The sequence below is a fragment of the Balaenoptera physalus genome, assembly GCF_965194825.1.
Source record: "Balaenoptera physalus genome assembly, chromosome: 10".
Classification (NCBI taxonomy): Eukaryota; Metazoa; Chordata; class Mammalia; order Artiodactyla; family Balaenopteridae; genus Balaenoptera; species Balaenoptera physalus.
In genome coordinates this window covers 35122874-35142032 of record NC_138889.1, presented here as the reverse complement: position 1 = coordinate 35142032, position 19159 = coordinate 35122874, and the positions used below count along the sequence as shown (strand labels likewise).

General features: G+C 36.4%; 1 protein-coding gene across 2 annotated transcripts in view; it reads left to right on the top strand.

Annotated features, from left to right (window-relative positions):
- The window catches only part of ARHGAP42 (Rho GTPase activating protein 42), a 295441-nt gene that overhangs the window by 225280 nt on the left and 51002 nt on the right, over positions 1-19159 (top strand). For both annotated transcript variants that reach the window (XM_082409915.1, XM_082409914.1), the window contains exons 8-12: positions 53-182; positions 6476-6576; positions 8296-8405; positions 10686-10764; positions 12159-12198. In XM_082409915.1, the coding sequence (XP_082266041.1) occupies positions 53-182; positions 6476-6576; positions 8296-8405; positions 10686-10764; positions 12159-12198 (460 nt within the window). The remainder of the gene's footprint in view (positions 1-52; positions 183-6475; positions 6577-8295; positions 8406-10685; positions 10765-12158; positions 12199-19159) is intronic.

Here is a 19159-nt window from a genome sequence, read left to right as displayed (position 1 = left end):
CTCAAAACTGGTAGAAAACAATGAATGAAATTGTTGTTTCTGTTTACTTAAGACAAGGAATAATTTTGAAAGTACGCGACAAGAGGTAGAGCGGTTGATGCAAAGGATGAAATCTGCCAGTCAAGATTACAGACCACCCAGCCAGTGGACGATGGAAGGCTACCTTTATGTCCAGGAGAAACGTGAGTTGCAAAGACATAAGTTAATGTCTCTTATGATTAACATTCTGATTCTGTGAGATGTGAGTTGGTTAGTTTCTTTTCCTTCAAGTAGGAAGACTGAAATTCCTGACAGCTTTATCCTACTTAGTCTGCTCTGCCAACCACTGCCACCGAAGTGTGGAAGTTCTTCCCCTTTGCACCATCAGATTCTCTAAATCGATATGTTATTGAACTTGGAACTTACACTTTTCATGATGATACAGTAACACAAGTTCAGGTTTAGAATTTAATTGTGATATCTAATCTCAATTTAAAGTTTCATGGAGAATTAAAAATCAAAGCCTTTATCAGATGAATCATCTTGGTGACTTTGGTAATAGTTTTCCCCTTCAGCAGCATTATTTCATTTAATTCTGTGCTCTGACAGTTTTCAGGAGTAAAACTGGCAATTATGTAATGTCAAACTGGCACTCTTTACTTCCTGATGTTAGGAAATAAGCATCAGACCCAATAGAACACTACTATAATTGCTTCACACTAAGAAAGTTTTTCTCACAAAAATTAATAAAAAGCCATTCAAACTTGTATAACTAGGGTCCTTTCTTGTCATAAAGTGGAAAAAGTCTGACTAAATTAACTCTCTATTTCAAACCAGAATGCCCTAAAGCACTCTCTTACTGTTTGTGCTAAAGGAACAGTTGTTTTTATTTCCAGTGCATCATGGACCAGTGTCATCGTAAAACAAAAAATCACGTGCTTGGATTTTGCAGTAATCTCAAATTGCTCTGAAAGTTTTGAAATGCTTATTCTCACTTTCTGTACTTTTTCTCACATACTGGGACTCACAGACCACATGCAGTATCACTGCTCCAAGTCTCCCTATCCGTAGACAATAGATCAATGTAGTTGTTTTGGTTAGAAGACATTATAGTTAAAGGGTTTGAGATGCGGAAGCTGTAGGTGTTGGGTTGACTGTGAAAGTTTTTTGGACATGATGCAAAATGATCACTAAAATGCCAACATATTTTATATTTTACATGCCTAGGTGATGCTCATTTGATCCTTAGCAATATGCAAACAAATAACAGTTTGATCCAGTTATCTTGGCAAACATTTATTACTACATAGGTGTTAGAGGGCTGCTGGCTCAGGAGGTCTGGTTCCAGGACTTTCTCTCTGGTAACTACCTTTGACCAGTCTGCTGCTTTCAGACGTTAAAATGGTAAATCTGATTACCTGCCTATCTATTCTCTAATTAGAATATCCTAAATAGGCTTTAACAAAATTTCATGAAAAAGACCGATTCTTTGGTCATATATACGGTATATGGATTTGACTCAGGACTCTAAGGAAATGTTTGAATACTGAATAATTATTCCATATTTGAGAGCCTCACTGTGAGGGTACCTGGAGGGGAGCTCACATTTTGCTGAGTGGAAGAATTTGTGGATAGTGAGGCCTGTTCAAACCTGCATCTGGTAGAGGAAGTGCCATCCTCTTGCCTGAAGATTTTTTATTCATTTTAACTCAGTAATATTTTATTTCTTGAGGTTCCCCCCCCCATTGTTAACACAGTTGCTAAAAGCTTTGTGAATATACAATATCTTGTTCTAAACAAAAAAGCTTTGGATTACCTAGCAAAATTCTTGTGTATATAACCTTCAAATATGCCCTGTTCAATTACTACTTGGTAGTTTATCCATTGGATGGTGCCGTGGTTTGCTTACCCATTCCCCAGCTGTTGGACGTTTGGATCAAACTAAAGGCATAATTCCTACCATATGACCCAGCAATCCCACTACTGGGCATGTACCCTGAGAAAACCATAATTCAAAAAGAGTCATGTACCAAAATGTTCATTGCAGCTCTATTTACAATAGCCAGGACATGGAAGCAACCTAAGTGTCCATCAACAGATGAATGGATAAAGAAGATGTGGCACATATATACAATGCAATATTACTCAGCCATAAAAAGAAACGAAAATTGAGTTATTTGTAGTGAGGTGGATGGACCTAGAGTCTGTCATACAAAGTGAAGTAAGTCAGAAAGAGAAAAACAAATACCGTATGCTAACACATATATATGGAATCTAAAAAAAAAAAAGTGTTCATGGAGAACCTAGGGGCAAGACGGGAATAAAGTCACAGACCTACTAGAGAATGGACTTGAGGACACGGGGAAAGGGAAGGGTAAGATGTGACAAAGTGAGAGAATGGCATGGACATATATACACTACCAAACGTAAAATAGATAGCTAGTGGGCAGCAGCCGCATAGCATGGGGAGATCAGCTCGGTGCTTTGTGACCACCTAAAGGGGTGGGATAGGGAGGGTGGGAGGGGAGGGAGACGCAAGAGGGAAGAAATATGGGGACATATGTATATGTATAACTGATTCACTTTGTTATAAAGCAGAAACTAACACACCATCGTAAAGCAATTCTACTCCAATAAAGATGTTTAAAAAAATAAAAATAAAAAAAAATAAAAGCATAGTTCCTTTAATAATTTCAGGGCTGGATGGGTGGACAAAATGCAGTGTTTTATGCAGCTGTCTGATGTTGGTATCTTTTGTTGTAAGATACCTGACTTCTCCTCTGGGTCAGGCTGAACTGATCATAAAGCCCTTTGTGGCACTGACCTTTTTTTCTGAGAGTTCCTTGCCCTCTAAATGATAACATCTACTCTTAGACTACAAAACTCAGGTAAATCTTCAACTCTAGTGTCTCTCTGTAGCCTGGGACCAAGTCTGTCCATTTGTCTTGTCGATTCACCTTGAACCCACACCTTCTCTCCATCTCCGCAGTCTTGCAGTGACCTCCTAACTGTTCTCTTCTCACCCCCAGGCTTGTGCTTCTCAGTCCATTCTCAGAGAGCTTCCAGCAGCTCCCTGCAATTATTGCTTGGTTGTGCCTCTCCTGTGATGGCCCTGGCCGTGCATGGCGTTCGAGGCTCTCACAGTTGGGCTCCTCTGTTTTTAGCATCCTCTCTTATGATGTTGTCTTCCTGCTCCCACGACAGCTTCCACCTCCATTTTTCTCTATATCTGCCTGTGTTATTTTTATAGCTTTAGCGAGGCACACGTGGCATGCAGCAAACTGCACATATTTAAAAAGTACAGTTTGATCAGTTTTGCCATATGTATGCACCTGTGAAGCCATCACCACAATCAACATATTCATCACCTTCAAAAGTGTTCTTATGCCCCAATATTATCCCTCCCTCCTTTAATTCCCACTTACCATCCACCCCTCTTCCCCTTGCCTAGGGATTTAAAAAGAAAAAATGAATGGATTTATATGCTGTTGGAATTATTTTTCTATAAGGGACAAGTATTCAAAGCCCCTTTCTACTTGGAATCTTTGAAAGCATTTATATTAAGAAAATCTGACCAGTTCACTAAGACATATTGATTGTACTCTTGCTATCACTGAATAAGTCCTGTGGGGAACAGAAAATGAGATGAAGAATATGCCTTCAAGGTGTTTATTCTATAGTGGAAGGCACCAGATAAACTCACACAACTAGCAACCAGTGATCAATAGTAAATATCAGAGCTGTAAATTGAGTGATAAATGGACATGGATGTAATGGGGTGGCAGCAGATTATTGCTGTTTAGACATAGCATTCCACTTTATCTGGATATGTGATTTGTATGTTACCCACCTCTAGGCAAACATTAAATTGCATTCTAGTAGACTCCTGTTTAACCAGGAAGAGCATGGGGTCCAGAGTCAGACAGAACTATGTTGGAATTTTATGCTACCTGTTAACTGGGTGATTCTGGGTAGGCAACTTTCTGAGCTCAGTCTCCTCATTTATAAAAGAGGGATATTTATATCTATCTCATAATAATATTGCAAGAATTAGAGATAGTGTATGTAAAATGTCTCTGTTATCAGTAGTGGTGCATAATAATACCACTGTGCTTCTAGGAGCCCTTACTATTCTGTGTAATTTATATTTATCTCATTTAATTCTTAAGACAACTCCTGAAAAATATCATTCCTCTGAAAAGAGCAACTCCAATCGCATGTCCTATTGATGAAGAAAGTAGCACCATCTGCAGCTCTTAAGCTTTATTTTCTTTTATGTAAAATGTTCTTTATAATGTCTGACTTTAAAAGTTCCTAGATAAAATGTTGGCACTTAGTAGGTATTCAGTGAATGTTAATTCCCTCCCATTCCACAGACATCATCTCAGCAACCTCAGATGATCACTGGGTAAGATAATTAAACTTGCTTTGTTTTGCAACTTTAGAGCTATAATAAATTCTATTTACCCAGACTTTTTTTAGGGACTTCAGAATTGCTTGCCTAAGAACGTCTGCCCTGGCCTGGTGCCAGACAACTTTAAAGAAAGCAGCATGTGTGTGCCTCACACTTGAAGATTAAATGCACGAGGTTCTGAACTTAAGATGGAGGCAGGAAAAAACACCTTGGGTCTAAAATGTCATCAGAGTGTTGCAGCAGCTTTATTTAAAAATTACAGTTAATATTGCTTCATAAATCGCTTCCTAAGTAGTAAAGTCACTATAAGGATTTCTATCCAGCCACTTTCCACTAATCAGCTCTAAGCCTGTAAGTGTTTTACACCACGTGTAACAGAGTTATCAACAAGTATTGTTAAGTATTATAGTGTGAAATGGTCCCAAAACAGAATTGAAGTTAATTGCAGTAATCCTTATACAGTAATTACCAAGTATATAGCTGCACCCCATAATTTTAAAATCTGGAGTGGTTTAAGTATTAAAGCTAAACATGACACCAAGGGCACTATTATTAAAGAAAAAAAATTCAAATGGCTCTTGAAACACTTTTCTCAAGCGGTGCATTTTTACAATTCAGTTTCTTGCTTTTGGATATATGGTTGTAAAACCAAGCCAGCAATAACATTGTACATAATTGTTGCTAGAGAGATCCAGGTGTTAAGCCAGATGGGACCCTACATGGAGAAGCTATAGGAAACAAACTCCATTTTCAACCCACTCAGCCCTCTATGGCATTTGGGTGCAGGATAATTGGCTTCCCTGGGGAAAAGCTAAAGGTCTTCTACCTGGGTCATGAAAAAATTGAACTTATGGTGCATTCCTGTGCCCTGGTGAAGCAGCATTAAACAGTTTTTAAGACTACTGGATGATTAAGTGACACACTGTGGGAAAGGGTTGCACACCACAGCAGGATTGTGTTTATGGGGAAAAAGAAATTGAGTGGTTTACAAATACAGCTTTTAATATAAATGGTAGAAATTATTTTCATTTTAAAGAGTAATTTGAATTCACTTTTTTTCAGATTAGTGTTAAGAGGAAATAACTCTATGGTCAGTAAGGTCTTAGAGAAAGATGAGTGATTCATTCCTTCATTCATTTATCAAATCTTTATTGAGGAACAACTGTATGTCTGGCCCTGTTCTAAGGATTAAGAATATACTAGTCAGCAGAACATCACTGGTTCCTGTTCGCATAGAGCCTTAGTGATGGAGACAGACAATAAATTGGGTGAATTAGTAAAATGTTAGTCCTATCAGTGGTAAAGTGAAGAAATAAAGTTAAAACAAGAAAGAGAGATAAGAAATATCAAGGTGAGCGTGCTGTGATGTTAGCTATCTCTACAGAAAAGGCCATTTTATAAAGGTGACATTTAGGAAAAGACCTGAAAGAAGTGACATTGTCATGCAGCTATCTGAAGGAAAAGTGGTCCAGTGAAGTGCAAATGCCCTGGGGTAGAAATGCATTCACTGAGTTCTGAGATCAGCAAGGGGGCCAGTGTAGCTGGAGTAGAGTATATGAGGCAAAAGGCAGTGAGATCAATACTGAGGAGCCAGGTCATGTGGGGCCTTTGGTTTTTATCTGGGGTAATGTGGGAAACAACTGGAGGGTTTTGAACAAAGGGGTGAAATGACCTGGCTAAATTTTTAGCGGGGTATTTCTGTCAGTTTCAAAAAATAAAGGACAAAGATGGAAGTAAGGAGACCTGTTATAGTACCTCAGACTGTCATTTCTCATTCTTCCTACCTCTACGGGATGCAAGTATACCACTGTTACAGATGAGGTAACTGAAGTTCAGATCTAAAGTAACTCCTGAGTTTACAGAGTGAGTGTCGGAACTGTAAATAAAGCCAAGTTGTTTGGCTGCAAGACCCTCTACCCTACACCACTCTTGCTCCAGACTAGCCTTTCTCACTCACAGTAAACATTCCCAACTTGCATGGTCTATGGAAATACTCAGTTGTGTTTCATGGCATCAAAAACTGTACAAACTTAGATACAGATCATTTATTAACAATCTGTAATGTTTGTTTCCTTATACTAGGACCACTTGGTTTTACATGGACTAAACATTATTGTACATATGATAAGGGAAGTAAAACATTTACAATGAGTGTTTCAGAAATGAAATCCAGTGGGAAAATGGTGAGTTGTTTTTATTTTTAATTGAACTTGTTATTTAAGTAATGGAAGCAAAACAAACAAAAATCATGTGTGCTTATTTTTCTAATAAACGTGCTCACAATTTTTAAAAATTGAAAAGTCAAAAATTTTTCTCTCACTTTAGTGACCTTGAAGACTTAAAAAGAGTGGCCAGGATTTTTCTTTTATTTTGGCCATGGAATGTTTATAAGCAGTTATATTAAATGTAGGGACACCTTGGTAGGTGTCATCTCCTATCCCTGGCAGTAGAGTTGTTTGCGTTGTTGGTTCGCCAGCAGCCCATAGAGACTGTCAGTGGCTGGTCCAGGCTCAAGTCATCTGCATCTTTCTTCCAGGTGGTCTCTTGTGGGAGCCCGGGTTTGCCCCTGCATGCCACTTCCTTTTCTGCACTGTGTACTACTTACTGAAATGCTGGCCAACAAACTTTCTCAGAAGAAATCAATCAATGCTTATTTACCCCTAAAGTAAATCAGTCACTGAATGTCTCGCATGGGTAGTGAACAGTACAGAACAAAGTGTACCTTATATGCGGAAGTGCTACAGAATACAACGCCTTTATTGCGTAGTGTACACTCTTTTTGTGAGTTAAGATATGAATATGGCAAACAATTGGACCTATGAATTAAATAATTGAACCATCATCTAAGAATCCTAGAGCTGGGAGTTATCCTAAAGATTATTTAGGCTAGCCTCATTTTACCTGATTAAAAAATAAAGACAATAGAAAGTAAGTGACTTACTCAGCTAATTTGTGGTGTAGATCATGGCAGAGGTAAATGTTGATCTAACTTAGACACATACTCAAATACATCAGCTGAAACTTATTGTGCTTGGGCATTCATTAGAGTCTAATAATTCAAAGTAAGAGACATAAAATAAAGGAGAACATACCAGAGAAAAAGAAACCTTAGAGTGCTACCCTCACAAGAAGTTATTAAATGCTATAATCATGCCTAGTTTCTACTCTAAAAGTTTCATAAGAAAAGATATTGCCCAAAAGTCAGTTTATGTGACAGTCAGTGAGCTAATAATAAATAGTCCAAGCCAGAGTTCTATTAATAAGAGAGATTTGCAACCAGAAACAATAGAATTAACCAGGCATTAGGTAAATATTCCCCTTAAAATTGACTGGCATTTCAGGTATAGAAGAGAATTATGAATTGAGCCTATGTTGGATCCTGTCAAAAGAGGTTTAGTTTAGTTTTAGCAGCAGACTACTAGTTGGTTACCAGCAGGGGAATTACGTGGTATGCATGATAGTCATAACATTATAGCAAGTATCTACTAGAACTTTATTATTTTGGTAGCTCTCTTGAGGTTGTGAGCCAGCTATCATTTAATACTCTACAGCTCCAATACAAACACACACACACACACACACACACACACACACACATTATAGTATAATTTAACATTATAAGTAAATATGTTGAAGGGTACTAGACAGGCATGTCACAGAATTCTTTGAATAAAACATGTATATATGATTAATTTATTAATAAATGGTTTGGTGTGTTACAGTTGGGCAGTTAACATTAGGCAGAAGTCTTTGTATTTATAGAAACAGGGTGTGATTATGATCTTTATACATAAACTGTACTCTAAGTTGTCATTTTAATATGGAAACTTTAGATGGTGTATTTAATATATTTCAGTTCACCTTGTCATCATGTCAGTAATGTGCTCCACTTCTTGTTTCAGAATGGCCTTGTTACTAGCTCACCAGAAATGTTTAAATTAAAATCTTGTATCCGACGAAAGACAGATTCAATTGATAAACGATTCTGCTTTGACATAGAAGTAGTCGAAAGGTTTGAACTTTTCACTTTACATTTTTTAATAATCTAAATTATTTGTTTCTTTCTATGTATAGATGTAAATATGAAACAGCATAAAGTGCTTGTTTTTCAGTCTCTTTTTTAAAGACAATATATATGTTTATTTCATTCTTTCACTTGTTTATTCAACAAATAAGTATTGCATGATGCTTTCAAAAAAATAAATCAGACACAGAGTGCTACCAAAGGGTAACATCACTCAGAGAAGAATCTGGAAAATCAATAAAGATGACTGCCTTAGGGGAAAGTGCATATTGTGGACTGAGGTCCCCATCAAAATGAAGGAACCTGATGGCATTGTTCATGGCTCCTGGGTCAGCCTTTTTGTATGCTTTTGAAATCTAGTGTCCTTGTTCCCAAGGAATAATAAGACACAACTGCAAATTCCATAAGCTTCCTTTAGCCAGTGAAAATCAGTGCCTACCATGTACACAACACTGTTCTGTGCATTCTTAGCCACAGAATATTGGGAGAGACATAAAGGTTGTGCATTCAAGCTTATCACCTAGTGGAATTATTTAACTCTGTTCCTTTATTGTTTCAATACAAGTAGAATAGAAACAAAATAAGGAGGGGTATGTTTCTTGATCTCTGTTGCATTCCATAATCTATTTTTCTTCCCCTGCATTACCACCATGCTTTTCTGAATACTCTAGCTGTGTGTGTGTGTGTGTGTGTGTGTGTGTGTGTACACTGTATATATACTCTGACATACTATATACACTGTTATATACTATAGCTTATGTACGATAGCTTGTTAACTATTTAGTAGGGCATAGCCTTGTTCTTATGCTTCTTTAAAATAGTGTTAGCTATTTTGGCCCTGTGTTCTTATGCTTTATAGATCTGCTTATTAAGTTTCCCTTTCTCTCCAAAACATCCTTTGGGATTTTTGACTGGAGTTGAATGGTGAGTTGAACTCTCCCAAGGATTTTACATATCTTTTACATATATATTTTTTTCAGATTTGTTTTTGGGTATATTCTTTTTATTTAAATTCTTTAGTAGAAACTCTTTTTGTTTTATGGTTAAGATTGCCATAGAGAAAGGCTATGCATTTTTTTATATATCAGTCTATATCCAGCACAGTTGTTGAACTCTTGGTTTTAATAGTTTTGTGGTAGGAACTTCTGGTTTTTCTATGTAGATAAATACCAACATGTTAGTGATTTCTCTTTTCTTTTTTTCGACACTTTCTAGATATATACTTGGAGCACACTGTTAAACTCTGTCCTTTAGTTGTTTCATCTGTAAAACAAGGATAATCAGTACCCACATCAAAGGGTTGTTGTGAGGAATAAATGAGATAATAAAGGAGACATACTTATAACACAGTGCCTGGCACATAATAAACAGCCAACAAGTATTGATTGTTGTTATTATTTGTGTTTTACACTGGCTTAGATTCTCCAAGATAAAATTACCTTGATCTTTATAATACATTTTCCCTTTTCCTATCAGTCTAATGAGCTGTTTTCCTATGTAGAGGTATATGCCTTTATCACAGTTTTAACTCACTCCAGGCTTTTAACCACACAATATTTAAATGAAATTTCCTTCTTCATGTACCTTTTCACAGAACCCTATAGTTTTCTGTTTATCTTATGGACAGCCTGCACAATTAATTAGATTAATTTCACTTTTTTCTGAATTTTCTATTTTTCTCTCTCTTATATTGGTTTCCTTCCTCCCTTTGCTTGCTCTTTTCTTGAAGCACATCCTCAAGTAGCTATCTCAGAATGGGTGCATGGGAGAGAGTTGTTTTTATACGTATTAATTGTAATATTGTGATCATCGTATATGTAAACACTTTGGTTTTCGTGTCTTCTTAATAATTGACTAGTTATGGTATAAGGCTTTCCATATTGCTATATACTCATTGTAATTATTTTTAGTGACTAGTTGTACCACGTTGGGTCATAATCTTAATCATTCTCATACTGTGGAATGTTTCGGTGCTTTTGAACTTCTGTGAATGTAGCTTTTCATCCTTTTTGGTCATTTCAGGGGAAATAGTTTGAGCCTAAGCTCCTTCAGATAGTCTTATACCTAAAACACTTATTGATTTGATTTTTAAAATTCCTTCTTTTTTCTACTCTTTCCTATCTTCTTTTCTCTCTTTTCATTTCTTTTTTCTCTTTCCTGCTTTTTCTTCAAATTTTACTTTTAAAGTTAGCTAAGAATTTTTTTAAAATAATAAATGTGTAAAGGCATAAAAGTAGTAAATTGAATATATAAAATATTTTTTAATAGGCATGGAATCATCACATTGCAAGCCTTTTCAGAAGCTAATCGGAAACTCTGGCTTGAAGCCATGGATGGGAAGGAACCGGTAGGAATATGACATATTCTATAATTTAGATTTTATTGTTCTAATAACTGCAAAGTACATCTGAAAAAAATTTTATATGTCTATAGTGTATTTGAAAATATTAAAATAGCAAATCAGAGGAGTAGAGACACTTACTGTTTTCCTAGTGTTGTGTCACTGGCACATAACACCAACTTCTGAATTCGTTTCCCCAGGGGACTTCCAGGACTAATTTAAAACCCTAAAATTACTTTTAAAAAATTACTTATAATCATTAATTTGGCTACATTGATTAGATTATTTTATTTAGTTAATAATTCTTGAGTGCCCACTCTGCAAGGCTTGTGCTAGGCTTTATGATCAGCATGATGAACAAGTTTCAGGGAAAGAACTAATCCTGGTCCTAGACCATGGTTTAAAAGTCTCCTTTGCTAAAACTGTTTGTGGCTTGACATTTTCCCTCTATCCGGATCCCCATTTTTATAATAGTTATTTTGATGTTGACATAATTTACTTAAAATTATCAGGGAGGCTTATATAAAAAAGGGAATAAATCAATGATGACTTTTGTGGAGAACACTGCAATAAATGATTAGAGGAATAAGCACACAGAGCAAATAGGATACCCCAGCCTGTCCCTTGAAAACTATCTTTTAAATGGCAGAGAACCTGTGACCATTCTTCTGAAAAGTACCTATGCAACAACAGAGCTACACAAAGTGTGGTCCCCAGACTGAGTCCATCCTACAAACCGTTACCAGGCTACAATAAGATGAGTGCAGAGATTATGATTAAGCATCTGGAAAATTTTATAGCAACGAGAAATCATTTTACATCTGTTGAATTTAATAATAAAAAATTTGGACTCTGCATCTATTCTTTATTATGTGTATTACCTTTAAATTTTATTGTAATTTATAAAAATGTCAGTCAGCGACAGATTAAAAATTAAAAACAAAGGAACTTGGTTCTTTACCACTAACAGTTGAGGGGCAAGCCCTGACCTAGAAGAAATTTAGAAGACAGTGTGATAGCTCAACAAGTACAAGTTAGGATTGTACACACTAAGAAAAAAACACTAAGCAGATAATTTAAGGAAGGAACAATCAGGTGAAATCCATCATGAGATACTTCCTGAAGAAGGGAAATTATGCATCATGTTGGAGAATAGAATGAGATGCTTAGATCAGAGGGAAAGAGGTAAAACTTCGCCCAGGGCAGGACAGCCGGGGATGGAAAGGAGTGGGAGGCGAGATTGGAAGTCGGGCTGGGGAGATGGCATTGTGGACACAGTATTTGTAAGACCTTGAAATCAAGACACTCCCTTTGTGTATCATTGTACCAATATCGCCCTGGTAATCTTCTGTGCTGGGTCATTAATTGCAAGTAACTCACTGACTTCCTTTGTTTTTTAGATTTATACTCTGCCTGCGATTATTAGCAAGAAAGAAGAAAGTAAGTCATTTTAATAATTATTTCAAATGTTATCAAGTAGATTTTTTTTTTTTAGTTGAAGTACCATAACATATTAGTTTCAGGTGTACAACATAGTAATTTAATCTTTGTATACACTGTGAAGTGATTAGTGCAATAAGTCTAGTACCATCTGTCACCATACAGTTGTCCCCCTTCACCCATTTCACCCACCCTCCAACCCCCTTCCCTTCTGATAACCATGAATCTGTTCTCTATATCTGAGTTTGGTTTCATTTTCTTTGTTTGTTTGTTTTGTTTTGTATATTCCACATATAAGTAAAATCATATGGTATTTGTCTTTCTCTGACTTATTTCACTTAGCATAATGCCTTTGAGGTCCCTCCATGTTCTTGCAAATGACAAAGTTTCCTTTTTTATGGCTGAGTAGTAGTCCACTGTGTATATATAGCATGTCTTCTTTATCCAGTCCTCCACCAATGGAAATTTAGGTTATATCCATATCTTGGCTCTTGTAAATAATGCTACAATGAACATAGCAGTGGATATATCTTTTTGAATTAGTGTTTTCATTTTCTTTGGATAAATACCCAGAAGTAGAATAGCTGGATCATATGGTAGCTCTGTTCTTAAACTTCGAAGTACCTTTGTACTATTTTCCATAGTGGCTGCACCAATATACTTTCCCACCAATAGTGTACAAAGTTTCTCTTCTCTCCACATCCTCTACAAGACTTGCTATTTCTTGTCTTTTTGATGATAGCCATTATAGCAGGTGGGAGGTGATATTTCATTGCGGTTTTGATTTGCATTTCTCTGATGATTAGTGGTGTTGAACATCTTTTCATGTGCCTGTGGGCCATCTTGTATGTGTTTTGGAAAAAATATCTACATAGATCCTCTGCCCATTTTTTAATCAAATTGTTTTTCGCTATTGAGTTGTTTGAATTCTTTATATATTTTGGATATTAACTCCTTATCAGATATGATTTGCAAATATTTTCTCCCATTCAGTCGGTCACCACTACATTTTGCTGATGGTTTCCTTTGCTGTGCAGAAGCTTCTCCGTTTGATGTAGTCCCACTTGTTTATTTTTGCTTTTGTTGCCTTTGCTTTTGGGGTCAGATTCAAAAATTCCATGCCAACACTGATATCAAGGAGCTTATTGCCTATGTTTTCTTCTAAAAGTTTTATGGATTCAGGACTATTTTAAGTTTTAATCCATTTTGAGTTGATTTTTGTGTGTGGAATAAGATAGTGGTCAAGATTCATTTATTTGCATGTGTCTGTCCAGTTTTCCCAGCACCATTTATTGAAGAGACTGTCTTTTTCCCACTGTGTATTCATGACTCCTTTGTCATAAATTATTTGTTCATATATATGTGGGTTTATTTCTGGGCCCTCTACTCTGTTCCATTGATTTATGCATCTGTTTTTATGCCAATACCATACTGTATTGATTACTATAACTTTATAGTTTAGTTTGAAATCAGGGAGTTTGATACATCCAGCTTTTTTTTTTTTTGTCTTTTTTTTTGGTTTGTTTTTCTCATGATTTCTTTTGTCTATTCAGGGTCTTTCATTGTTCCATACAATTTTAGAATTATTAGTTCTACTTCTGTGATAAATGATAGGGATTGCATTGAATCCGCAGATTGCCTTGGGTAGTACGGTCATTTTAATGATATTCATTTTTCCAATTCATAAGCATGGTATACCCTTCCATTTGTTTGTGTCATCTTATCATCAGTGTCTTAGAGTTTTCAATGTACATCTTTCACCTCCTTGGTTAAATTTATTACTGGGTATATTACTCTTTTTGATGCAGTTGTAAATGGGATTGTTTTCTTAGTTACCTTTTCTGATATTTTGTAATTAGTATATAAAAATGCAACAGATTTCTGTATATTAATTTTGTATCCTGCAACTTTACTGAATTCATTTATTAGTTCTAAGAGGTTTCTTTGGTGGAGTCTATAGTTTGTTTTCTCTATACAGTATCATGTCATCTGCAAATAGTGACATTTTTTCTTCTTCCTTTCCAATTGGGATTCCTTTTATTTCTTTTTTTTTAGCCTAATTTCTGTGTCTAGGACTTCCAATATTATGTTGAATAAAAGTAGTGAGAGTGGGCATCCTTCTATAGTTCCTAATCTTAAAGGAAAAGCCTTCAGCTTTTCACCATTGAATATGATATTGCCTGTGGACTTGTCATATATGGCCTTTATTATGTCAATGTATGTTCCCTCTATACCCACTGTGTTGAGAGTTTTTATTATAATTGGAAGTTGAATTTTGTCAAATGCTTTCTCTGCATCTATGGAAATGATCATATGATTTTTATCCTTCATTTTGTAAATGTATGTATCATGTTTACTGATTTGTGGATATTGAACTAGCCTTGGATCCTTGGAATAAGTCTCACTTGATCATGTTGTATGATTCTTTTTATATATTGTTGAATTCAGTTTGCTAATATTTTGTTGAAGATTTTTACATCTATTTTCATCAGGGGTATTGACCTATAATTTTCTTTTTTGTGGTGCCCTTGTCTGATTTTGGTATCAGGATAATGCTGGCCTCATAAAATGAGTTTGGAAATGTTCCCTCTTCTTCAATTTTTGGATGAGTTTGAGAAGGATAGGTATTTAATTTTTGGGTGTTTGATAGAATCCATGAGTGACACTCTCTGATCCTGTACTTTTGTTTGTTGGGATTTTTTTGCAATCTCTTTACTAATAATCAGTCTATTCAGATATTTTATTTCTTTATAATTAAGTCTTGGAAGATGATATGTTTCTATATTCTAGGTTATCCAATTTGTTGGCATATAATTGTTCTTAGTAGTCTCTCATGATCCTTTGTATTTCTCTGGTATCGGTTGTAATTTCTCCTCTTTCATTTTCGACTTTACTTATTTGAGCCCTCTCTCTTTTATTCTTGGTTAGTCTAGCTAAAGATTTGTCCATTTTGTTTATCTTTTTGAAGAACTAGCTCTTGGTTTAATCGATTTTTTAAATATTTTTTTAGTCTCTGTTTTATTTATTTTCACACTGATCTTTATTATTTCCTTCCTTCTACTACCTTTGGACTTCATTCTTCTTTTTCTACTTACTTTAGGTTTAAAGTTAGACTGTTTGAGATTTGTCTTTTTTCTTTAGGTAGGCCTGTATTGCTATAAACTTCCCTCTTACAACTGCTTTTGCTTTGTCCCATAGATTTTGGAATGTTGTATTTCCATTTTCATTGTTCATATTATTTATTGATTTCCCCTCGGATTTCTTCACTGACCCATTGCTTGTTCAGTAGCATGTTATTTAATCTCCACGTATTTGTGATTTTTCCAGTTTTCTTCTTGTAGGTCTAGTTTCGTACCATTGTGGTTGTAAAAGAAGTTTTATATGATTTCAGTCTTCTTAAATTTATTGAGATTTGTTTTGTGGCATAAAATGTAATCTATCCTGGAGAATGTTCCATGTGCACTTGAGAAGAATGTGTATTCTGCTGCTTTTGGATGGTATGTTCTATACGTGTCTATTAAGTATATCTGGTCTAATATGCTGTTTAAGGCCAGTGTTTCCTTATTTTCTGTCTGGATGATCTGTCCATTGATGGTAGTAGGGTGTTAAAGTCCCCTACTATTATTGTATTGCTGTCAGGTTCTCCCCTTAGGTCTGGTAATGTCTGCTTTCTATATTAAGGTGCTCCTATGTTGTTTCATATATATTTTAAAATGTTATAACCTCTTGTTGGATTGAATCCTTTATCATTCTGTAATGCCCTTCTTTGTCTTTTATTACAGTCTTTGTTTTAAAGTCTGTTTTGTCTGATATAAGTATAGCTACACCAGTTTTCCTTTTGTTTTTGTTTTGTTTCCTTTTCTTTTTTCATCCCTTCACCTTCAGCCTGTTTGTGTCCTTAGATCTGAACTGAATCTCTTGTAGGCAACATATAATTGTGTCTTGTTTTTTAATCCATTCAGCCACTCTATGGCTTTTGATTGGAGAATTTTGTCCATTTAAATTTAAAGTAGTTATTAACAAGTATGTACTTATTGCCATTTTGCAACTTGTTTTCTGGCTGCTTTTATAGTTCTTCTCTGTTCCTTTCTTTCTTTTCTTGCTCTCTTCCTTTGTGGTTTGATGACTTTCTTTCATGTTGTGTACAGATTTCTTTCTCATTATCTTTAGTGTATCTACTATAAGTTTTTGGTTTGTGCTTTCCATGAGGTTCATATATAGAAAAACTACGTTTGTGTGTGTGTGTGTGTGTGTGTGTGTGTGTGTGTATAGTACTCTGTTATAAGCTGATAGCAACTTAAGTTTGGACACATTCTAAAAACTGTACATTTTTACTTCTCCCACCCTCATTTTATGTTTTTGATGTTATATTTACATCTTGTTTCTGTATCCCTTAATTATTGTAGTTACAGTTAACTTTACTACTTTTGTCTTTTAACCTTTATACCAGCTTTATAAATGGTTAATCCACTAACTTTACTATATATTTGCCTTTACCCATGAGATTTTGACTTTTTTATGTTTTCATGTTACTATTTAATACCCTTTTTTTTCTTCTTGAAGAAGTCCCTTTAACATTTCTTGTAAGGCAGATTTAGTGTTGATGATCTCCTTTAGCTTTTGCTTCTGTAGAAAACTCTTTATCTCTCCTTCGGTTCTGAATGATAACCTTGCCTGTAGAATATTTTTGGTTGAAAGTTTTTTCTTTTCAACACTTTGAATATATTGTGCCATTCCCTTCTGGACTTGAAATTTTTTACTGAAAGATCAGCTGTTAATCTTATGGGGCTTCCTTTATATGTAGCAAGTTGTTTTTCTCTTGCTTCTTTTATGATTCTCTCCTTGTCTTTAACTTTTGACATTTTAATTATAATGTGCTTGTTTTGGATCTCTTTGGGTTCGTCTTATTTGGAATTCTCTGTGCTTCCTAGACTTCAATGTCTGTTTCTTTCCCCCAATTAGGGATGTTTTTAGCCATTATTTCTTCAAATAAATGTTCTTCCCCTTTTTCTCTCTATTCTCCTTCTGGGACCCCTACAATGAGAATGTCATTCCTCTTGATGTTGCACCATAGGTCTCTTAAGTAATCTTTTTTTTTTTTTTCCTTCTGATCTGTTAGGATGAATTCCACTGTCCTGTCTTCCAGGTTGCTGATCCTTTCTGCTTCATCTAGTCTGCTATTGAAAACCTCTAGTGTATTTTTCTTTTCAGTTACAGTATTCTTCAGCTCCGTGATTTATTTTTGGTACTTACTTTTATTTTCTGTCTCTTTGTGGAAGTTCTCATTGTGTTCATCTTTTCTTCCAAGAGATCAGTGAGCATCTCTATGTCCATTACTTTAAACTCTTTAGCAGGTAAATTACCTCCATTTCAGCAAGGTTTTTTTTTTCCTGGATTTTTATCTTTTCTTTTGTTTGGAATATATTCCTCTGTTTTCTCATTTTGCTTATCTCTCTGTGTTTGTTTCTACATATAAGGCAATACAGTTACCTCTCCCAGTCTTGAAGGAGTGGCCCTGTGTAGGAGATGAACCTGATTTTTCAACCCTGCCCTAACTGTTTGTTGTCTCTGGAACATTTGTAATTATCTAAGTGTTTAATTTTTTTCTTGATAAGTCCCAGAGGTTGTGCCAAGACCTATCAGTGTTCCAAAGGGAGGGATCTAATTCCACACCTAGTTTCAGGCTGTTTGGAATGAAGACCCTCAGGTAGCAGCTTTTAAAGAACACATGTATATATAGTATTGTGTGACCATGGTTGTAACTCCCTACTGGCCTCAAGACCAGGTGATTTGGAGGTGTCCCCTTGGTGACAGTTGCAAAAGACAGGGCTCCAAATGAGTGCATAAACTCCTCTCTGGAAGGTACAGGTGATCTGTCACGAGGCCAAGGGATAGTGCAAAGATGGCATCCCCCAGTCTGTATTCCCCGAGAGCTCCTCCCTAGCTTCTAGGTGTGTGGTAAACTTGAAGCCTTCCCCTCTGGTTTAAGCTCTGGGACAAGTAAATAGGGCTTTTTCCCAAGAAGTCTGGGGATGTGTTTCAGTATGCTGTCAGTGTCTTAGGGGTGGTTCCATACCATGAACTCTCTCCTCAATTATTTCAGAGCCATAAGGCCCAGAAATGCAAGCCTCCCTGGACACCATAGCCAGGTGCTCAAGGACTGTCTTGCACGTGGAATGCATGTGCCTGCTGGCTTCATGGGCCACAGGAGAGCCTGGGTGGGACTGCTGGCTGCCGTGGTGCTGCAGAAGCACATGATGGTCACAGTGAGGCTGATCTTGGGTGGCCTCAGCCTGCAGCGGCTTGAAGCAGAATTTCGGTTGCCCAACCAGAGATTGATGTCAGGCCATGGCAGTGAGAGTGCTGAATCCTAGCCACTAGACCATGAGGGACAGTGGCCAGTGACAAGGCCCCTGGCCTTGAATTCCCACAAAGAAACAGAAAGTAGTGAAACAAGTAAAGTGTTTATTAGGAGGAAAAAAGGTACATGTGAATAGACTCAGGCTGACTCAGAGAGAGTCACACCCTCGTGGTAGTTTGAATCACTTATATGGGGCATTTCTTCTGGTCAATCATCTTGCTTTGCCTGGCTCTGAATCCGTATTTGGTTTATCTCAAGGTCCTCCCATGTGTGCGCGCACATCTCTTAGCCAAGATGGATTCTAGCGAAGAGGCCTATGGGTAGGTTGACATCACTTACTATGGAGTGTCACCCCCTCCCTTTTGACCTCCGAGGAGCCTTTCTGTGCATGTATAGTCAGGATGGTCTCCTTGACTTCAAGAATGAAGAATATGTGGTCTCTTTATTTCTTATTGGGGCAGGGCTCAGCTTCTCCTCCCTCCCGTTATTGTCTTCATCTTGGAGTATCTGTCCATAGAGGACAAACTCCAGCTGCTCAGCATGGGGCCCATCTATCTCCTGCCTCAAAGCCACAGGAACACATGGGGGCAGTGTGAGATA